The sequence below is a fragment of the Gopherus evgoodei genome, chromosome 2, assembly GCF_007399415.2.
Source record: "Gopherus evgoodei ecotype Sinaloan lineage chromosome 2, rGopEvg1_v1.p, whole genome shotgun sequence".
Taxonomy (NCBI): domain Eukaryota; kingdom Metazoa; phylum Chordata; order Testudines; family Testudinidae; genus Gopherus; species Gopherus evgoodei.
This window is the reverse complement of record NC_044323.1, coordinates 27,979,699-27,999,344: the sequence shown is the minus strand read 5'-3', so window position 1 is coordinate 27,999,344 and position 19,646 is coordinate 27,979,699. Positions and strand designations below refer to the sequence as shown.

At 37.2% G+C, this 19,646-nt stretch overlaps 1 protein-coding gene and 1 long non-coding RNA gene across 11 annotated transcripts in view; both read right to left on the bottom strand.

Moving 5' to 3' along the window:
- Nucleotides 1-2,270: 2,270 nt before the first annotated feature.
- PARD3 (par-3 family cell polarity regulator) overlaps nt 2,271-19,646 on the bottom strand; it is a 648,004-nt gene continuing 630,628 nt past the window's right edge. For all 10 annotated transcript variants that reach the window (XM_030550179.1, XM_030550184.1, XM_030550177.1 and 7 more), the window contains 2 exons: nt 9,352-9,479; nt 2,271-4,408 (listed from right to left, as the gene is read on the bottom strand). In XM_030550179.1, the coding sequence (XP_030406039.1) occupies nt 4,015-4,408; nt 9,352-9,479 (522 nt within the window). In that variant the 3' untranslated portion in view covers nt 2,271-4,014. The remainder of the gene's footprint in view (nt 4,409-9,351; nt 9,480-19,646) is intronic.
- On the bottom strand, nt 10,194-18,206 carry LOC115645484. The gene is made up of 3 exons (XR_003998756.1): nt 18,196-18,206; nt 17,832-17,834; nt 10,194-10,436 (listed from the first exon to the last, which is right to left on the bottom strand). It is a non-coding gene; the product is annotated as an uncharacterized LOC115645484 (long non-coding RNA).

Genomic DNA, 19,646 nt, shown 5'->3' with positions numbered 1-19,646 from the left:
AAATAAAATTAGGGAATGTTTGAAAATAGGATTGCAAGCCAGGACATGTAATATCCAAATTCACTCCAAGACTCAACAATGTAAGTTCAAAGGTTTGAATTACTCAAGTGTATCCTGTCTTCAGCCGACACTGCTCATCTGGCACATCTCCGCATTGTCTGGCCAGCGCTGCTTCCCAATATAAGCAGCAGAGATCAATGCTATGCCACTGACACTCATAAACAGAATGAACGTGAGCCAGACATTAGTAGATTCTTGAAACCTGAACAATATATCCAAGGTCATGATTGGTTTAAAAATTTCTTTTGTTGTCCTTACTATTTGCCAGCAATAAATGGCAGTTGTAATTCATGTCTGTGCTATGCTGGGCACCAAGCCATTTTAACTGTTTTTGATGGCAGGAGTCCTCAAAGATGTACTTGAAAATATTTCAGCCAGAAAAGATAATTCACTGAGGCCACAGACTTGTTTCCAGGGAGGCCCTCTAAGAAGAAGGGAAACATACTTTTACAAAAAGGCAAGAAACTCATACATTCATAATATAAAACTCTCCCTTACAATTACAATAGCATAAACAAATTATTTTGATAAGATACCAGAAAGATTCATAGATGATTTTAGGATATGTATTAAGAAAAAGAATTCTGACTGATTTTGTATGACAACACCCACTGCTGGATCCCTCTAAAAGCTCCCTAAAATTCTGTCTCACGACCATTCTTAGATATACTAGCCCACTAGAGTTAGTCTCATGTTAATTGGTCCACAAATGAACTGCTCTAGTAATGTACTTTTTTTAATTAGCTTTTGGTTTAGTCACTAGTCAGAATTAAAGGTCAGTTCTCTTAAAGCATCTTGCTCCGTCCTCCTAATCACCCTTTACAACTTAGGAAGTTAATAATAGAAATCCTGTCTACGCTCTGTCAGGAAGAAGACAGAAGGATGAAGGCAAAAAAAAATTCTTAGCTAACATAACACAGACATTTCCCAAAGAGTACATCTGCCTATTCTTATGAACACATCTAATTATGGCAAATCGTTAACACCTTGAAAAGAGACTTTCATGCAAGGGTAAACTTTAACATACACCATATTTGCTCTTAAAACACCTTTCATCTGGCTTTTCATACTTTTCCATGCATGTTCCTTTTTCTTATAACTGTTTATCAAGGGCCTAATTTTGAAAAAGGACTCCAACCTTCTTTCTATTTTTATTGGTACAATTTACTGCCCACAGTTATTTGTGTGTATGAATGCTATCATAGCAACAAGAAAACTAACTGATTTGTGGATACAGTCAGGAGGTGAGATATCTAGATGGTAGTTGGGCTTGCAAAACTGTGAGTGCAATTATTTGGCTACTCTCAATTGCATGCCACAAAAATGTAGACTACTTTTCAAAATCAAGCCTAAGAATGTATTTATGCATCAAAAACTGCCTGGGCACCTTGCAGTCCAATCTTTATCTTCCCCAGGAGAGCCTACAATAAAGTCACAATGTATGATTTGACAATATTACTATCCTGACAACAAACAGATGTCATGTATATATAGGATTATGACTGACGTTACTGGAGGATCCAAGAACAGGAGAAGCTGTGTGAAGAGGGACAAAAGCAGACCCAGCCTCAATACTAATGGAGTTTCATTGGCACAGTAACAATGCTTTATCTATAAGTCTTCTCTTTTCAAGTTTTGCCCAGCGTTGACATCTTTCTTTAAGGCCCAAAAGCTTAATCCTGAGCAAAGCTTGAGCAAACAGTCTTTGAAGAGGGGTTCTTCATGCTAGCTTGCTGGGGACAGAATCTGATGTATTTTGACTGTGGAGCACTAGTGGAGACATTCTGTAAACACCCCTGCACTCTGGCTTAGCAAGGGATTTGGGCCAATGGATCTATGTAAATCATGGATCCACTGGCTACAGCTTTGCCCATCATGTCTCTACCTCCAATGGAGATGTGTAGAGAGAAACGGCCTTTGAGGACGGCCACAGAATTTGGTCTTAAGAAAGTAGCATTTCAATGTCACAGGTCTGCTCTAAAAATATCTTTAGAGATTTCAGTGCATTTTTTTCTGAGAGGGTCTTTAGGTGCTCAGATGGGTTATAATTATTTTATTTTTTGTCTATATTTATAAGCACTCACAGACAGACAGACATAAACCATTAGGAATATAATGAAATAGCATCTGTTAAATATTTTTAAAGGTAATGACTGCTGCAGTTTTCATAAGGTTCCATAGGCAATACTAAGGAATAGAACAGGCAATGCTAAGACCAGAATGGAAACAGCCTTTTATTCTAAATTTCATATGTACAGGGAAAGCTGTTTTACGCAGTTTTGTAAACTCTGCGCAAAAGAGCCATTGTCATCCAATGTCACTGTGCTTACATTAGTAACAATTTTTAAACGCTGGAGTACATTATTAACAACAAAAAACATTAACAAACAGGCATAAAGACAGATACATGTGCTGAAATTTCACATATATTCCAAAAAACTGGTTGATGCAAAAATAAAATGTGCCAGTAAAAAAAAAAAGTCATATTTTAAATCACACAGTATAAGATTTTTCTTTTTTCTTTCTTTCTTTTTTTTAAGCATGATATGTTGAGACTTAATCTCAAGCCTTTTCACATGAGGATTTGCAGGCACTTTAGCAACCCAGCTATATTTTTACCATACATGAAGTTCAGACCAACAAACATAAAAACAGCTGCTGCAAAAGAAATTCTCATATCCCATATGCACATTGAAATATCACTGCCAGAGCAATCTTATTTCAGTTATTTTTGGATACTAACATGTTTTCAGGATGACGTGTAACAGATTTTCTCCATTTATCTCTTATTCATACATTTTAGAGTTTCTTTTTAACGTGGTAGCACAATGCAAAGGTATAGTATGTAGAATCACAAGGTGATCACCCACAAAACCTTACAAATTACAGAAAGAAGAGTTTGGGGATGGGGTTGTTTGTTTTCTGGGTTTTTTTAAGTTCTTTTGTTTTTTTAGCTTTCTGATCCAAAAAGAAGGTCTGATTTTATTTTGTCTTGCTCTATGCCCTCCTCCCAACCATGCCACAATAAAGACAAGTGAATTATAATCATATATAGGATGACTGTGGGGTAATTCTTCCTAATTCTTTTCTTGGGTACAATTTTCACGACTTCATACATTTTTAAGGAAAACAAACCACAATCTAGCCTTATGTTTTTCCACAATTCCTCATATTTCATGAAAGAACAAATATATCTGTCATAGTCTGGACTGAGATTTTATTTATAAATACAATACTCTCTCTTTAGTTATTTCACTGGTAAAGTACTACATGTTAAGATATAAGACATTGTAAAAGGATTCCCAGGATAACTGAAAGCCGTAATATTATTTTGCATACGAATCAGGATAAAGACTTTTGATATGAGCTCAGAGAAAGAGAATGTGTGCATCAGAGGAAAAAAGCAGTTTTTTAGCATATAGACAATTAAATATTGATCAACAGACTGTAAATGACTCCACCGTAAAACATCTTAGAACTTTGATCTTGAGTGAACTTAAGCCCTATCCACTCAAGAATGATGTGTAACTCAGCCCCCACCCCGAGAGAAATAATAAAGATGTGTCAATGCCTTCTTCAATTTCAGATTCTTTAATTTATGCCACAATGCTGTATGTTCGTGCAATAACTCACTGCAAAGTAGAACACGTTAGAGTAAATCCTAATAATAAGCCATCGACAGCTACTGGACTGGGCCAGGACACTTGGTAACCAAAACGCTGCTTACCTATAGTATGATTGTCAAATGGTGGAAAATCCTTCCATGAATATAACACTTGGGACAGAATGGCAAAGACATAAGGTCTATCAATTCTTTGCCCATATTGCTAAAGGCACTGAAACAGACAACAGATATATTCCATGGTACCATCAGTTTAAACAGTTTTTGAAATACAAGTCTTTATATGAAAATGTTCCTTATTGCATGATATGTTGATCATCTTTTTCTTCAACTCAAGAATAAAATGGCCTTCCCTTTTCTGGAGTTTGTAATCTGTTCAGCCTGGCTACCTGAGACGGTGAAGGTGGTACATCTTGCCTGAAAGGACCTTTTGGAGGGACATAATTAGGGTCCTGAATTTTCTTATATGAGTCATAGTTGTTAGGCCCTTCAGAAGATGTCTTTTTTTTCAGTTGTTGCTCTTTCCGTCTCTGTTCTTGACGGAGCAGTTCCTGTGTTTCCAGCATTACCCTGGCATTGAAGCCATGTCCTCCCATGTAGCCATTTCTTGATCCTTGGTAGCTGGAATACCTGGGGTTTTCCTTTGCAGTCTGGAACCCTTCACCAGGAGAGTAGCTCTGTTCCCAGGAATCTTGAGATACGGAACTTGCATTTTTTCTGCTCTGCCTGAAAATAAGAACGGAAAAATGTTTTTAAAGAAATCTGCAGGACCCTCTTAATGTTTAAACAATAATCATTTGAAGAATGGGGATCCAACTTTTTCATAAAGTAGATTTTCCCCCCAGATGGGACTCTCAGCTGATGTCAGCCTTGCAGCTAGTAGACGTCTTGATAAGTGTTCTTCTCTTTCCCCCTAAAGTGGCCACGTTGTCTCTTTTGCATTTTAGATATATTTCCAAAGCACTGCAGCAGGGGAATGGAATTTGGCAGCCAGTACAACAATCATAATTAGAATCTTTAAAATGTTATAATTGAACTGTAAACCAATAAAACAGTCTAAAAAAAATCACCACAATGCCAGAGAAACCAGATAGCAGCAAGCACATGTAATGAATGATAAATCAGTTATGAAAAAAATCTAGACTCCTACTTGATTAAAAAGGCAACAGGTTGATCCTTTTAAATATCTACTTTAAAGCTGTACAAGTCTGCTGACAAAACTCTTCATTGATGCACAGTAGCAATGAGGTTTTTTCCCTCCAGAATCCAAAGTTAGGGAGTTTTGTATTATCAGAACTGTTTCCCAGCATGCTATATCTTTCATGAAAGGAATGGCAGGGATAACCTATTTTGCTCATTTTCTGACTCCACAGGGTAGATAAATAAATCAAATGCATATAGGAATTACAAATTCTTATTGCTTTTTTGCAATAAATCACCACGTTATTTCAAGGAAACATTATTGTTTTGAAATATCTTTAATTTACTATCAAGTCACTAGATGCTTTTATGAATTTAAAATAAGATTGGGTATGATAAAGTAAAACAATTTTGTGCTGGAATAAGAGAGATACCCACTTGGAGATTAAAATTAGTGTAAGAGAATCAAGCAGTAAAACAAAATATATTGCTGAATTAATCTATAAGAATGTCATTTAACTGCTGTATATATAGCTCAGTTTTTCATGTCAGCACATAGAATAAAAACAAGGCTCAGTTTTGGCTCAGTGGATTGAATATGCAGCTGGAAGATGGAGACGAGGGGAGTCTTCCCACCACAGGCTTAACGTGGCAAGAAACTTACCTCTGTGCTTCCCTTTCCACATGTGTAACTTGGAGATGATTATGCTTATTCCCATTTGTAATGTACTTTGGGATCACTGGATGAAAACGTTTACTATTCCATATAAATCTATTATTATTGTTGTTGATGTTCGCATGCCTTTCTTTACAAAAAAAGATCTCTGGGCCACGGCTCTATTGCTTACTTGCACACTCGCAAACTGAATGACCCTTAGGGTACAAAACTTCCAAAGTTTCTGAAATATGACAAGATAACTTTTCAATATGAAAGATTAGCTTGGAGTCAAACATTACTTAGAACTGTTTCAGAGGGGAAATGGTAATGACTAATTGAATAGACTCCATTTAATTACTGTTTTCTGGTACTAGTTAAAAATTAGCTGGACCATTTGTGTTGTCTTTTAAGAAATATGATTGAAGAGTTTTTTATTTGCCTAAAGTACTTAGCATTTTAACTTAAAAGATAAAAAATTAGGCTGCTTGAAGTTACGCAAGATGGAAAGTAACCAGAATAAAAGACTAAAAGCAGTGCATCGGTGTTAATCATAAAACTGTAACTCTATCAACGAATTTGGGATCCAAATGATATTAGTGATAGTGAGATTTCTTCCTAGGTTAGTTAAAAATCTCTGATGACAGAAAAGCTAATATCCCATTTTATTGTTTTATTACTGATAACTTTTTGAACCTCTGAACTTCAGCAGCACCATTCTCTAACAATTCTCTTTACCTTGAGCTGAGAATAAACACTTCTGTTTGTAACCATGTGCAGGATGATATGAACCCCGTAATTAAACACTCATCAACTGCATATTAATAAGCATTCTTATTCATTTACTTGTAATTTTTCACACTAATCAATAGATTCAGTACATCTCTCTTACACTCTTACCCATAAACTTCTCTGTTTCCTATGGTTATTTTCCAAATTTGTGGTCAATGAAATTTATCTCTAAAAATATGAATTTCTGCATTTGGAACTTTGCATTACAGCCGTTCTCTGGCTTTTCGACACTACAGTGACAACAAAACCCAAAACACAGGTTCAAAATGTAGGATTCACATTTTCCTAGGTGATCTATGCTTTAACAGAGCTAATGAGCCTGAAACGGACTCCAGTTTGTTCAAACAAGCTCTTAATATTATTATTTATACAGGGTTTGGTGTTTTTACCTCCATGTCATCTAACTCCTGAACCTGTCTGAGCCTTATTTATATCACGACAGTCCGCTGGTGGAGCAGCACCCTTTGAGAATTATAAAGTCTGAAAAATCCTAGTATAACAAGACTAGATAGAGAGCCTTCCTGTGCCATCTCTTCATACCCACGCTGTCATGATCCCCTAATTAAGCCACTCTGTGCCAAAGTTAGTTTGGAGTATTACACACAATCAGAACCCTTTTATATTTATTTACCTTTTTTAATTACCTCATTCTCTGAAAGACACACTAAAATGCCGAAAACATACCGCACAACCTCAGAGTTAAGAACACCAGAGTTACGAACTGACCAGTCAACCCACACCTCAAGTACACAATCATCAGCAGCAGAGATAAAAAAAAGCAAATATAGTATTGTGTTAAACTTAACTCCTACAAAAATTAAGGGAAAGCAGGATTTTTCTTCTGCATAGTAAAGTTTCAAAACTGTATTTAGTGAATGTTAAGTTGTAAAATTTTGAAAGAACTATAATGTTTTGTTCAGTTACAAACATTTCAGAGTTACGAACAATCTCCATTCCTGATGTGTTTGTAACTCTGAGGTTCTACTGTACTTCTCCTCAGAAAAACTCATTTGAGGTTGAGATATAATCCACTCTACAGATAGCAAGAGGTACAGGGGAAAAGCAATAATATAGCTGCCATTTTGAAAAGTTTCCTTAAAAAACCCATAAAAACCAGAACACCATAACTTTTAATCTCCTTTTTTCATTTTCTTCCAAATGTCTCAGAAAAATTCTACTCTAAGATGAGCTGTGGCATATGAAAACTCAAGAGATATGATTTGGGGTTCAAAATTAGGGACTTAATTATTAAGCTAACGTCCCCTTTAACTATGAAATGTTTACAGCTGCTGCATAATAAAATAGTGAAACCGCCTCTTTTGCAAGGCTTCAGCAATTCCTGGTGTTGAGATGTATATATAACCATTACCTGCTCCACAAAAATCTATAGAGAGAGAGCAAAGCAAGGGCAACATCATAATATGTAAGGCACGCCCAAATCAAGGAAGTTTTCAAGCTTAAAGTACCCCTAGCAAAAGGAAGCTCAATTCTACCTCAGTTCCTGTCACAGATTTCCCCAATTAATGTTTGAGAATTCTAAAAACTATCTACATTCACCATACAGTGTTCAAGTGTAGCCATTCTTACGTAACCTACACTACAAACTGGGTAAAATTCTGACCATTCATTTTACTTCATATTTGGCTTTTTAAAAAAATTAACTCTAAGCAGTTCCTTGGCCTGTGAACTTTTTAAAAGTACAGATTTGTTTAGACTAAAGGATATTAATTGTCAGCATTCCAATGTTAATGATCCAGTAAGTTTGAAGAAACCCATACGCCAGAAACTTGGACGTGGCTCAATTTTGCATAGTGTTTCATGGTTGTCTCCATGTTCTTTTGTTTGATTTCTTGGTTTTTTTAAATATACGTCTGTATAGCAATATCACAAGACTGATTTTTTGTTTGGTAAGAATTTAAGCAACACAAAAAATATGACATACAAAAAGGGTGCAAACACCCCTCAGTTTGCTTCTCTTCTTTGATCTATTTCATACTCAAGAGATTCTTTTCTAGAGATGGAAAGTGATACTAGATAGTGTCCCACAAGGATCCATGCTTTAAAGTGCTGATTCTACAAGGTGCTGAGTACCCTCAGCTCCCACTGCAGTCAACTTTGAAGTAATCCTAAGAAATAAACAGCCACTATATGCTACCACTTATGGAATATGATGTCTCTTCCTCATTGCAAGTATTACTTAGGGTTGCCAGATATCCGGTTTTCAACCAGAACATCCAGTCAAAAATACTCCGGTCAGCCGCTAAAAGTCCAGTGGGTGGTGCAGCGAGACTAACACAGGCTCCCCGCCTCCCAGAAGTGGCTGGCATGTCTGGCTCCTAGGTGCAGGGGTGGCCACGGGGGCTCTCAGTGCTGACTCTGCAGCTCCCATTGGCTGGGAACCACAGCCAATGGGACCTGCAGGGGCGGTGCTTGCAGGCATGGGCAGCACACAGATCCCCTTGGCCTCCCTATTGTTTAGGAGCCGGACTTGTCAACCGCTTCCAGGAGCTGCTTGAGGTAAGCGCAGCCCGGCAGGAGTCTGCTCTCAGATTCCCCTTCTGCACCCCAATCCCCTGCCTCAGGTCAGAACCCTCACCTGCACACCAAACTCCTCATCTCCGGCTCCACCCCAGAGCCCACATCCCCAGCTGGAGCCTATACCTCCTCCTGCACCCCACCCTCCTGGCCCAGCCCTGAGTCCACTCCCATACTCCGAACCCCTCAACCCCAGCTCAGATCCCCCTCCCACACCCTGAACCCTTCATTTGTGGCCTCACCCCAGAACCCCCAGTAAGAACCCTCATCCCCTCCTACACCCCAACCCTCTGCCCCAGCCTGGTGAAAGTGAAGGTGGGAGAGAGTGAGCAAAGGGGGAGAGGGGATGGAGTGAGCAGGAGTGAGGCCTTGGAGAAGGAGCAGGGCAAGGGGGTTGGTTTTGTGCAGTTAGAAAATTGGCAATCCTTGCATTACTCCTTATATTTCTGTTAAACGAAGTGCATGCACTAAACACAGCATTTTCCTTCCACAAATGAAATTAACTCCAGGCTCACATATACCAAATAGTTTTAGACAGTTACTATACCTGGGTAATGAACTATACTGGCGCTGAGCTTGTTGGAAACTTTCTCTTTCTTCTTGTCGTTGCCGCTGCATCTGAACTTCTACAGATACAGAGTGTCTGCCACTCTGTGAGTATGTCTTGGAGTTTTGCTAGGATATGAAAAGTTAAAAAAAAAATTAAGCAAAGCACAAAAATATCTAGATAGGAGCAATTAATTAAATTACTGTTATATATCCACACATGTACTTTAAAATATTCAAATTCAAATGTTCAAATTGGTCTTTCCATAACTGCATTAAATTCTGACCTTTAACACAATGTCATCTGTTATAGGCTATATTTTAATCGAACCCTCTATTTTTGAAAAGTTATCTGATAAATACTAAAGGTCAAACTGTGATTCGCTCTAATATGAAGGAATACCTAACTCCATGTGAAATCAGTGGACCAGATCCTCAGCTGGTGTAAATCAATATCCTGTCTCTGACGCTATGGCTATTTATACCAGCTGAGGATCTGACCCCACATCAGTAAGGATATCACAGTCTGGCCTTAACATTTGCATACCATTAACTAGCTCAAATGAGAGCAAACCCTGCTTCTTACTATGTAATGCAGTCATGTGCACATGTAGGGCTGGATTCTCCAGTCAGCTACAGACAGAGCAAAGTGAATGCACATTGTTTGAAGAGTCCCTGTGCACAGGGCGAATTGCTTTCTGGTGTGAAAGAGGTTACAGTCGCCTCTTGCGCCTGCTCACTACTTGCTGCCTCCCCTACTGGGATGCACTGTCCTGTACAAAGGTGGGGGAATTGTGTCAGGGATGGGGAGGGCAGGTAAGGGAATGGGAGTGAAGGGCAGGAATCGTGGAATTTTCTGCCATCTTGCGGCACCGGCATCATGGTGCGCATGAATATTCTGGCTGATGCCCTTAAGAGCATCAACAATGCAGAGAAGTGGAAAACGTCAAGTTCTCATTAGACCGTGCTCTAAAGTAATCATGCGGTTTTTAACTGTGATGATGAAGCATGGTTACATTGGTGAATTTGAGGTCATTGATGATCACAGAGCTGGGAAAGTTGTTGTTAATCTGACAGGCAGACTGACTGTTGGACTACTCTAACCCACAATCCTTAACTGGAAGTGGTGGTGTCTGCAAGTAGAGACTGTAAAATAAAGAACGATGGATTATTTATTTAAAGACAGATTTTCAGAGGCACTAAGCCCTTATAAGAGCAGCAGATGCTAAGCACCTCTGAAACGCTGATTCTTAAGGGACATCTACACGGGGATAAAAGCTCCGCAGCACAGCCACCACTGGCCTGGGTCAGCTGACTTGGGCTTGCAGGATCCCAGAGCTCAGGCTCCAGTTTAAGCCTGAACATCTACACAGCAGTTTTTCAGTCCCAGAGCCCAAATCATTTGACCTGGGCCAGTCGTGAGTTTTTTATGCCTGTGTAGATATACCCTGTTCTTTAGCAGCATAACTTGAAGTCTCTATCTTCCTTATGAAATAAGTACATACACTGAACTTATCTACAATGTACCATTCAAAATACCACTTCTCTCTGCTTGGATATGGTCCATTCATCAAGTGGATAGAATCCTTCCACAGAAAATGCTAGTAAATCTTGTGGAGAGACTAGGGCAATCTATACCTCATGGCAAGGATGTCAAATACCACTACAGCCGGGATCTAATTATGGCATTGAAATTATTAAGCATTACATTGAGTTAAGGTGAAAATGGGCTATTGTTTTGATACTACGGAGCATTACAAGACTCCAGTATGAACATATTTCAGATTCTTCCATATGTTGCCAATAGAGCAAACAACATTGTGTGCAGGCGATGGTGAGAGCTATTTATTAAAAAAAACTCATTTTTTTTAGCTTTTCTCTAAAAAATTATTAGCTGTGTTGGTGCATGAGTTATGCTCAGCCACTTCTTGCTTTTCCTCTATCTCTTTTGTTTTCTGCCATTATAATTTTTGCAACAGACATACGCAGTAGTGGCTGACACATCTGAAAGATAAAAGGTTTTTCAAAAGCTCCTCACATTTTGAAGGCAAATGTTAAAACAGAGAGTTGTAATTCCTGACTTAAGCTGCTCCGTTGTTTTAATATAAATTCAGGTACTTGAAAGTAGCCAGTAAAACATAAAACATGAGACAGGTCTACAGTTGTTAGAACCTCAGTTTTGAACAATGATAAGCATCAGATGGAACATCAGCAGCAGCTCAAAATCTGACATAAAATTTGGAGAACAACTGTTTTACTTGTTAGTAGAAGATTATAGTGTACGAGAATCAGTTTGAAAGTATAAAACGGAAATGACTGGTACAGGAAAGCTTATGAAAGAGAGCCCATGATACAATAATGGTGCCTACTTTAGGGATAGATTTACTCTCGAAAAGCCTCAATACAAATATTTATAACAAAAAAAACCCTTAAAAAATGTGTGATGATATGGCAATAAACTCACAGTGTCATAAACAGGGAACTCACTGAGATAAACAAACTCTACTGAATATACATATATAATAATTCACACAGACAAATTTTCTTACAACACTTGACAGACGTAAAAGAAGAGAAGAGCATTTCACTTCTTCTACCGTGCAATTTTGCCAATTCTCCTGACTTTAGTGTCAATCTTGTGATATTCTGCATTTTACTTAATGCCCCATATTATGGAGGCAAATGATTATATGAGAATTTCAACGTTCATTTAATAAAAAAGAGTAAGAGTCTAGCCATTCTGGTTACAAGATGATTAAAAAGAAAAGCTTGAAATTGAGCAATAGTATCATAAACATTCAATAACCAGAAGGCAAATAACCTTTTCCCCGCATATTTATTACTCATGTTTATTTTTTAAAAAATCATGATTTTAAGCCAATCTCATGATTTCTGGGGACCCGATTCATTATTTTTGAATGCATGGGGTTGGTAAAACTGTTTGGTGTATACAGTAATACATGTGCATGCGCGCACAAACACACATTAATATAAACAAAGTAACCATGGAAACATTACTAAAATGATAGATACTTTAGAAATGTTCATAGGTTATGGTACCAGCTGTCAAAAGTGGGTGTTTAAAGTTAGGCACTTAAATCTGCATTAGACACCTTAATATCAGTTTAAGACTCTAAAGTGTGTCTTTGTATGGGTGAAGGTATGTGGGGTATTAAAGGATCAGGCCCATGAACAGTTTCTGAGTGGTCTATGCATGGATTCATAGTCACCCAAGGTTGAAAATTGCACTCTATGGTCAACATTTTCAAGCTGAGGTATCTTAAGGAAGGCACCTAAATCAACTTACCTGACTTTTAGAAGAGACAAGCACTTGCAACTCCTATTAAAGTCATATGGAGTCAATTTTGCTCAATGCATCTGAGAAGCAGGCCAGTTATTTATTTGCCTAATGGTATGTCTACATGGTAATTAAAGTCCTGCAGTTGGCCAGGCTCCAGGGCTCAGGCAGTGTACATGCTCGGCCTGGGCTCTAAGACCCTGCAAGGTGGGAGGATCCCACAGCTTAGGTTGCAGCCCAAGCCCAAATGTCTACACTCCAATTAAACTGCCCCTTAACTTGGGCCCTGTGAGCCCAAGTTTGTTGGCAGGGGACAGCTGTGGGTGTCTAATTGAAATGTCGACATACCCTCAGCGATTGCCTTTAGATCTGTCCATTTGTAAATGTTGGTTATAGAATGGATTCAGGTCTGAATTTAGGCATCCAAAGTATGAAAAGAAATGGTTAATGAAAGCCTTATATATCATTGATGTGATGTCACAACAAAGATCTACCAAATTTGCTCCTTTTACTTAACTTGATAAGATAACTTCAAATCTACACATAAAGTCTTCTCTTTGTAAATGATTAATTGAGAAAAACATATTTAAAAGTGTTGCCACAATACTAAAATTTAGTTTACAGGTAAAATGTATCTTCTAAAGGAAATCTGTATGTTAGGATTTGTCAGTTTAATTTCAGCCCCAAAAACATAACACATATGCACATAATTTATGTTACTACAAAAATACACACCAAGAATAAAGGAAAACCTCCATGGTGAAAAAATGTTATGTCTTGCAACACAAACCATGCACTTGGAACACAGCACAAAAACATATTAACACCTGTACAAACAGGGTACTGCAAAGAAAAGTATAATTATAATAATTCTTTGAAGCCATCAAATAAACCTAGCAACAGCTCTTAGTGCAAATTGCAAAGAACTCTGTCCTTGTTTGTGATGAGATGTATGACAAGCATTGACCTTTTAAACCAAAAAGTAGTCAAGGCTGCAACAACAACCAAGGCTGAATTATACAAATAAATGTATGTTCAAGTCTTCAACAATACATTTAAATGATAATAATAGTTATCCTACTCAGTATCATTAAACCGAATACAAGATACTCATCTTGTAAAATGAAAACTCAACATTAAGGTGTAATGTGTATGAAATTAAAGAGCTCTATTCTTAAATAGACATTAATTTAATATCTGGCTTGGGGAAGTTACACATTTCTATAACTTCACTTATGGTATTAAACTAGTAAGATATTATTTTTCATGGAATGCGTTGACATCATTAATCATCTGGGCCATATTGTATCCTTCACTACCACCAACAGCGGGAGGGAGGTTCTAGTGAACCCCAGCCTGGGGAGAGAGTAGAAGGCAGGCATACTGCCCCTCAGCAGCATTCTCTTCTTTATTGCAGAAGTCTGTCCATGGAGTTCAGAATACTATCCATGGAACTATCCCATCACCAAACCTGTGGGTCTTTTGTGGGTAAGTTAATGCAGACTTATATAGTTTCCCTCTCTGCAGGTTGGAATCCACACTCTTTAGGGCAGCAGTAGATATCATGATTGTCTGGTTCCTGTATGAGATGAACTATCACAGAACTAGAGAGGGAAAGTTTGTGTATGTGCATGCATGCATATTAGACAGAGAGAGAGAGAGAACATATGAGGGGAATCCTGGATCCAAGGCCTCTGAAGATTTTGGGAAATCCACTAGTTTAGGAGATGGAACTCATAGTACCATCTACTGTCCAGGGTGAAAGAATTCAGAAAAACTTTGAGTTAAAACTTGCAGAATTTCCTTGCACCTATCTAAAAACTAATAGAGCTAAATGTTCTTTATTATTTTCTCAATTAAAAAAGTCACCATTCATTGAATAAATTTGCTTAACTTTTCTAGAACAGGCTTCATAGTTTAACCCCAAAGTTGCAGCAAGCTCACGGCCAGTTTGTAGACTTAAGGCACTAAAAACTTTTGATGTACCTATGTTCAGTAGAGTTAGAAATAGATAAGATTGCATGACCTTGCCCGCTTTATGTAAAGATATGCTCAACACAAATGAAATGTAATCAATTAACTGAGTATCAAAATGTACGATATCAAACATTCTATGGATCTAGAGATGTCCTTGAGGAGTATTTTTACCTCCATCTTTTTGTTTACATTGCTACGGGGAACAGAAGATATAGCAATATTCCCTGTAAATAATTACCAGCAGGGGTTTTATTCAAACATCATGTAATAAGAAAATTCCATCTCTTTGTATACTTTCTCTATGGAGTACACACAGAAAACTGAAAAGCATTAGAGTGGTGTGGGATTAAGATTCCGATTTTATGTATCACCACAGATGGAAAAATAATAGTCACTATGGCAGAAACCAACCACCGTACTTTCAGAAATATGAAGTTCTATCCTTTCTATTCGTATGAATTCCATTCTATAAGCTATAAATATATTGAAATACAAAATGCAATAATTGCATTTTTTTAAAATCTGCCACCTTCATTTCATGTGGGATAAATTAGAATTGCATAATTTAGCATAATTTGAACTAGAAATAAATACTTTTCAAATATAAGATTTTTAAGATGGAACCTAAATCTTTACCAGGAAGGTATGATATTGTATTAATTCCCTTAACGGTTGACACAGAGAATTACAGACAGAATGAAGGGAAGGAGTCTGTGGGCAGGACCACCTACATGGCTATGGTTCTATCTCTGGATTTTGGGGAAAGAAAAAACATTGTTTGGCTTTTAATATATATAGTTGTTAGTTCTTTTACATTTTGATCAGGGCTCTTACATCTTGGGATAAAAATTCTTACACAAGATTTTATATCATAAGCCAATTTTAAGATCAGTTTTAAAACTCTGAATATTTAAATTCTCATTCTCCTTTAAGTGATGAACCTATTTCTGCATAATTTACAGCAACCTGTCCATTAGTACTTCCTGTTTCTCTTCCAAGTCTTTGCTTCAACATTGACTGTCATGTTTTCCCAGTCAGAAGTAGTGTTAAGGTGCAGTTGCAACTGCAGATACTCCTAAAAACCTGGCCTTTCTTGTTCTGCATGGTTGGGTAAGTTGTTCAAATTATTCTAGGTCTTATCTTCTAGGAATGAGCTATTAAGTCCCTATGATTTTGTATAAGGTGTAAGAATTGCTTGCAGGGATAAGAGGATAGCAAAAAGTGACAGAAAGGATAAGGTTCCCACTATGTCTGCTTTAGAAACAGGGAAAAGGCCTGTGTTGGAATAAAGCAACAGAGAAGAGAGTCCCTGATTTTGTAGGGAGAACTTCCAAAGATCTGTTATACCAATCTATACTTCGTTAGGTTGTTAAATGTTTTTCAGCATTTACCATATGGAACTATGCAGTGATTTGTCTTTTTCAAAATTCAGTGTCCAATTAAAATCCCATACCCAGAACAGTGGTGACATATTTATTTTTGGCTAAATTAACTGTTGCTTTAGAAAATAAAGGATCTTTATTTGGTGCATAAATATTTAGGACTAAATTCTAACTGCAATCTCTCATGATACCAATATTCTGCTGACTGAATAATCCAATTAGATGAGTAACTGGAAGGGAATGTTTTTGTGAATGGAAAATGCAATGCTCCTTTTTTAGCATCAGTTTTTGTGTGAAAAGGAGTTTTTAATGCTTTTTAGGTGGTAGGTGTGTTTCTTGGAGCAGGGCTGGGAAGCAGTGCACTATTTTCAATTGATTCAACATCCTTTTTTCTTTTAATTGGGTGGTTCAATCCCCTGACATTTAAGGCTATAATACTTAACTGCTGTGTTTTTGTTATTGAAGGTGGGGATCAGTTAATTAAGATGTGACTAGACAAAAATACATTAAATACAAGATATAGAAGAAATTATAGCCCAAATCCCATAACCCCAGCATTGGTTCAAAGAAAGATGAGTCTCAGCAGACCTAATACCCACAACATGGAAAAGAACAAAAATAACCCCAGTCACATGACGTTGGCACTGAACTGAAATATCAATACAAAATGACTTTTGAGAGAAAATATGACCTAGCACCACCAAACATCTTAAATTTTAACTGATATAGAATGATGCCACAGCAGACTCCGAATGTAGACTGATCCCTCTGCATGTCCACTGCTATTTATTTACAAATATAAATTACACCTTTATTACACCAAATACTGGCTTGATTTCTTGCCAATAGGATAACAATGGCTTGTTCATATCCCTGTGTTACTTTTCCACTTCAGCTGTGTACTGTCACATATATATTGTGCACTTAATGCAATTGTGAATCTCCTGGTAATTCTCTCTCTCTCTCATTCTCTGTCTCAAACACAAATAAATGGTTAGGGACAAAAAAAAATAAAGCAGGTCATTAGAAATTTAACTGTTTCAAATCCCTTCAGCAAAACTATGAGCTGACAGAAAAATTACTTTGGATTTTAGTGGACTCTGGATGCAAAAAAAAAAAAAAGGTTAATCATTGTTAACGAAGTGAGAGTGGTTGAAATAATCAATACATCATTCAAATGACTTTGAGCAAATTTTTATAATTGCACCTTGCTATTTTAATATATCTCCTCAGGTACAGGCTGGGCACTTCCCAGCTACAAAGCAGTAAATATGACCTGATGGGACCCTTCAATGAAAGGGATAGTTCAGACTCCATGCCCAGGCAGTCACCAGACTCTTTGCCAAGGGTATAATTCTGTGCCAATTTGATGCAGCTTTTGGTAATAAGGACACTTTCCCATTAAGCTCTGGCTGAGATTAAACTCATTTGACATAGATAACTGAATTGTAGTATCTTTCGTTACTATCAACCCAGGGCAGATTGGAATAGATGACATAGACCTGATAGTCTCTCTAAGGGCTTGTCTACACTTAATGGAAGATCGACGCTCCGGTGCTCACTCTCCCATCGACTCCTGTTCGCCACCTGATCGAGAAGTGTAAGGAGAGTCGACGGGATAGTGTCTCTCATCGACGTTGCATAATACGGACCCTGATGTAAGTAGATCTAAGCTACGTTGATTTGAGTTATGCTATTCACGTAACTCAAATTGCATAGCTTAGACTGACTTTTTCCTTTAGTGCAGACAAGGCCTGTCATACTAGCCATCAAGCCCTTTGAATATCTTAATAGCCACAGGAGTTCTATCAGTACACATTGCACACACTCCAAAACACATTTTCATTTACTATTTTAAAGTAACCAGCAGTCCCATATCATATCATCACTTTGCTCCCTATACTCCAGTCTGCCATCATCATGTTAATGAAAAATGCAAACTACTTATCACTTTATAGCGCACATGACTCTGCAGATGACAAAACTGGTTTTTTACTCTTTCTATCCAAATCAGGGCAAAGTTTACGTCAATCATATGGCTAAGGCACTTTTCTGGATTTAAAGCCTTTTGTCCATGGAAGCCCCATTTGTGTCACAAAACAGCTCTCTCAACAAAAACATTTTTTTTTAACAATGGTCCTCACACAGGTGCACTTTTCACTGCTATAGTTTATAGCCAACAGCTTACAGACACGAAGACTGAAAAGGATTTTGACAAATGCATCTAAGTATCCTCCTCTATATGTATAGTAAACTACTTGCACATTTCTGAAGTCACTGGTATTTAATGACACATCTGGATGCATTTTGAGAGGGTGCCCTTACAAACTCCAAAATCTTAGACTAATATGTTGAAGATATACACACTGCTTAAGAGAGGAGTTTATGGTTCTTGAACACTAAAATGATTGTAAACTACAGAAATGGATGAGATCACTGTTTTATCCTTTCCAAGCACTGTGATCTTAGAAGGCTGAAGTACATGAAAGGAAAAAATAATTCCAAGTTACTCAGGACCAATTTTTTTTTAAAGTACAGATATAATAAAAATCATGCAGCTAGTTACAGCTTTAACAACAGAGCAGCTCCGACAAAAGTAATAATAAGCTTCAGAATTAAAATTAATACATTAAGCAGAATTACAGTCACTTTGAGCTCATTTGCATGATGAGGAGAATGGGGAGTAAATGGAGAGATTCCAATTGTTTGAGAGAGAAAAAAAGGAAAGGTCAATGTTCTGACCCACAATTTAGGAAATTATTCCATTCCTAAGGTAATCAGCCTGTCATCCAAATAATTCCCTACTCACTCATTACTGGAAACTATAATACAAGCCAAGTTGTCTGTCTAAAGTTGCTATGGCATTTAGATATACAACAATTTGGCCCATGACCTTCAGTAGTTAAGTTCCCAAGTCTTCAAGAGTGCAAGTTTTTCTCATAAAACACTTTTCCCAAGAACTCCGCTCGATCTCTCATTCTGAGACTAAGAAACAGTGGATATTCATTATGGACAAATACTCCCCATTCCCAACCTTCTGTCGCCCAAAAATCTTACAGTACAACAGAAATGGAGTATCAGATTATCTTCACCACTTCATATTAAAAACATCTGGTAATGAAAAAAATAAAACGTGCACTTTATTTATTCTCTTTTTCCAACATGGGAAAGAAAAGCCTATACAGTATTCTCAGCAGTTTTAGGTCATTTAAGGACACATTTACCTTTGTTCCTTTCCATGCTGCATGTTAAAATTTCAAATGGATGCATTAAAGAAGGATGAGGGCACAAAGGTTAAATTGTGTGTAAATGTGTCAGTTCTATATTCATCATCACAGACAAATAGAGATGATGTGCATATCTATGATTTTACCTATGTTATCCCAAATAACTATCATACTCAGTTAAATTTATCTCTGGGTATTTCCACATCAGCTTAGTGTACATTATAATACTACTAAATAGGTTTGGCAGAATTCAATTTTCATTTTTTTACAATTTCAACAAATAATATTGATGTTTATTTTTATCTACTTAAATACAGATAATTGAGCAAAAGTATGGGTTTGAAGCATTTTTTCTATTCTCTCTCTTTTCTTCTATTTTCTATTCCCCCCTCCCATTTTAATCTATTTAAAT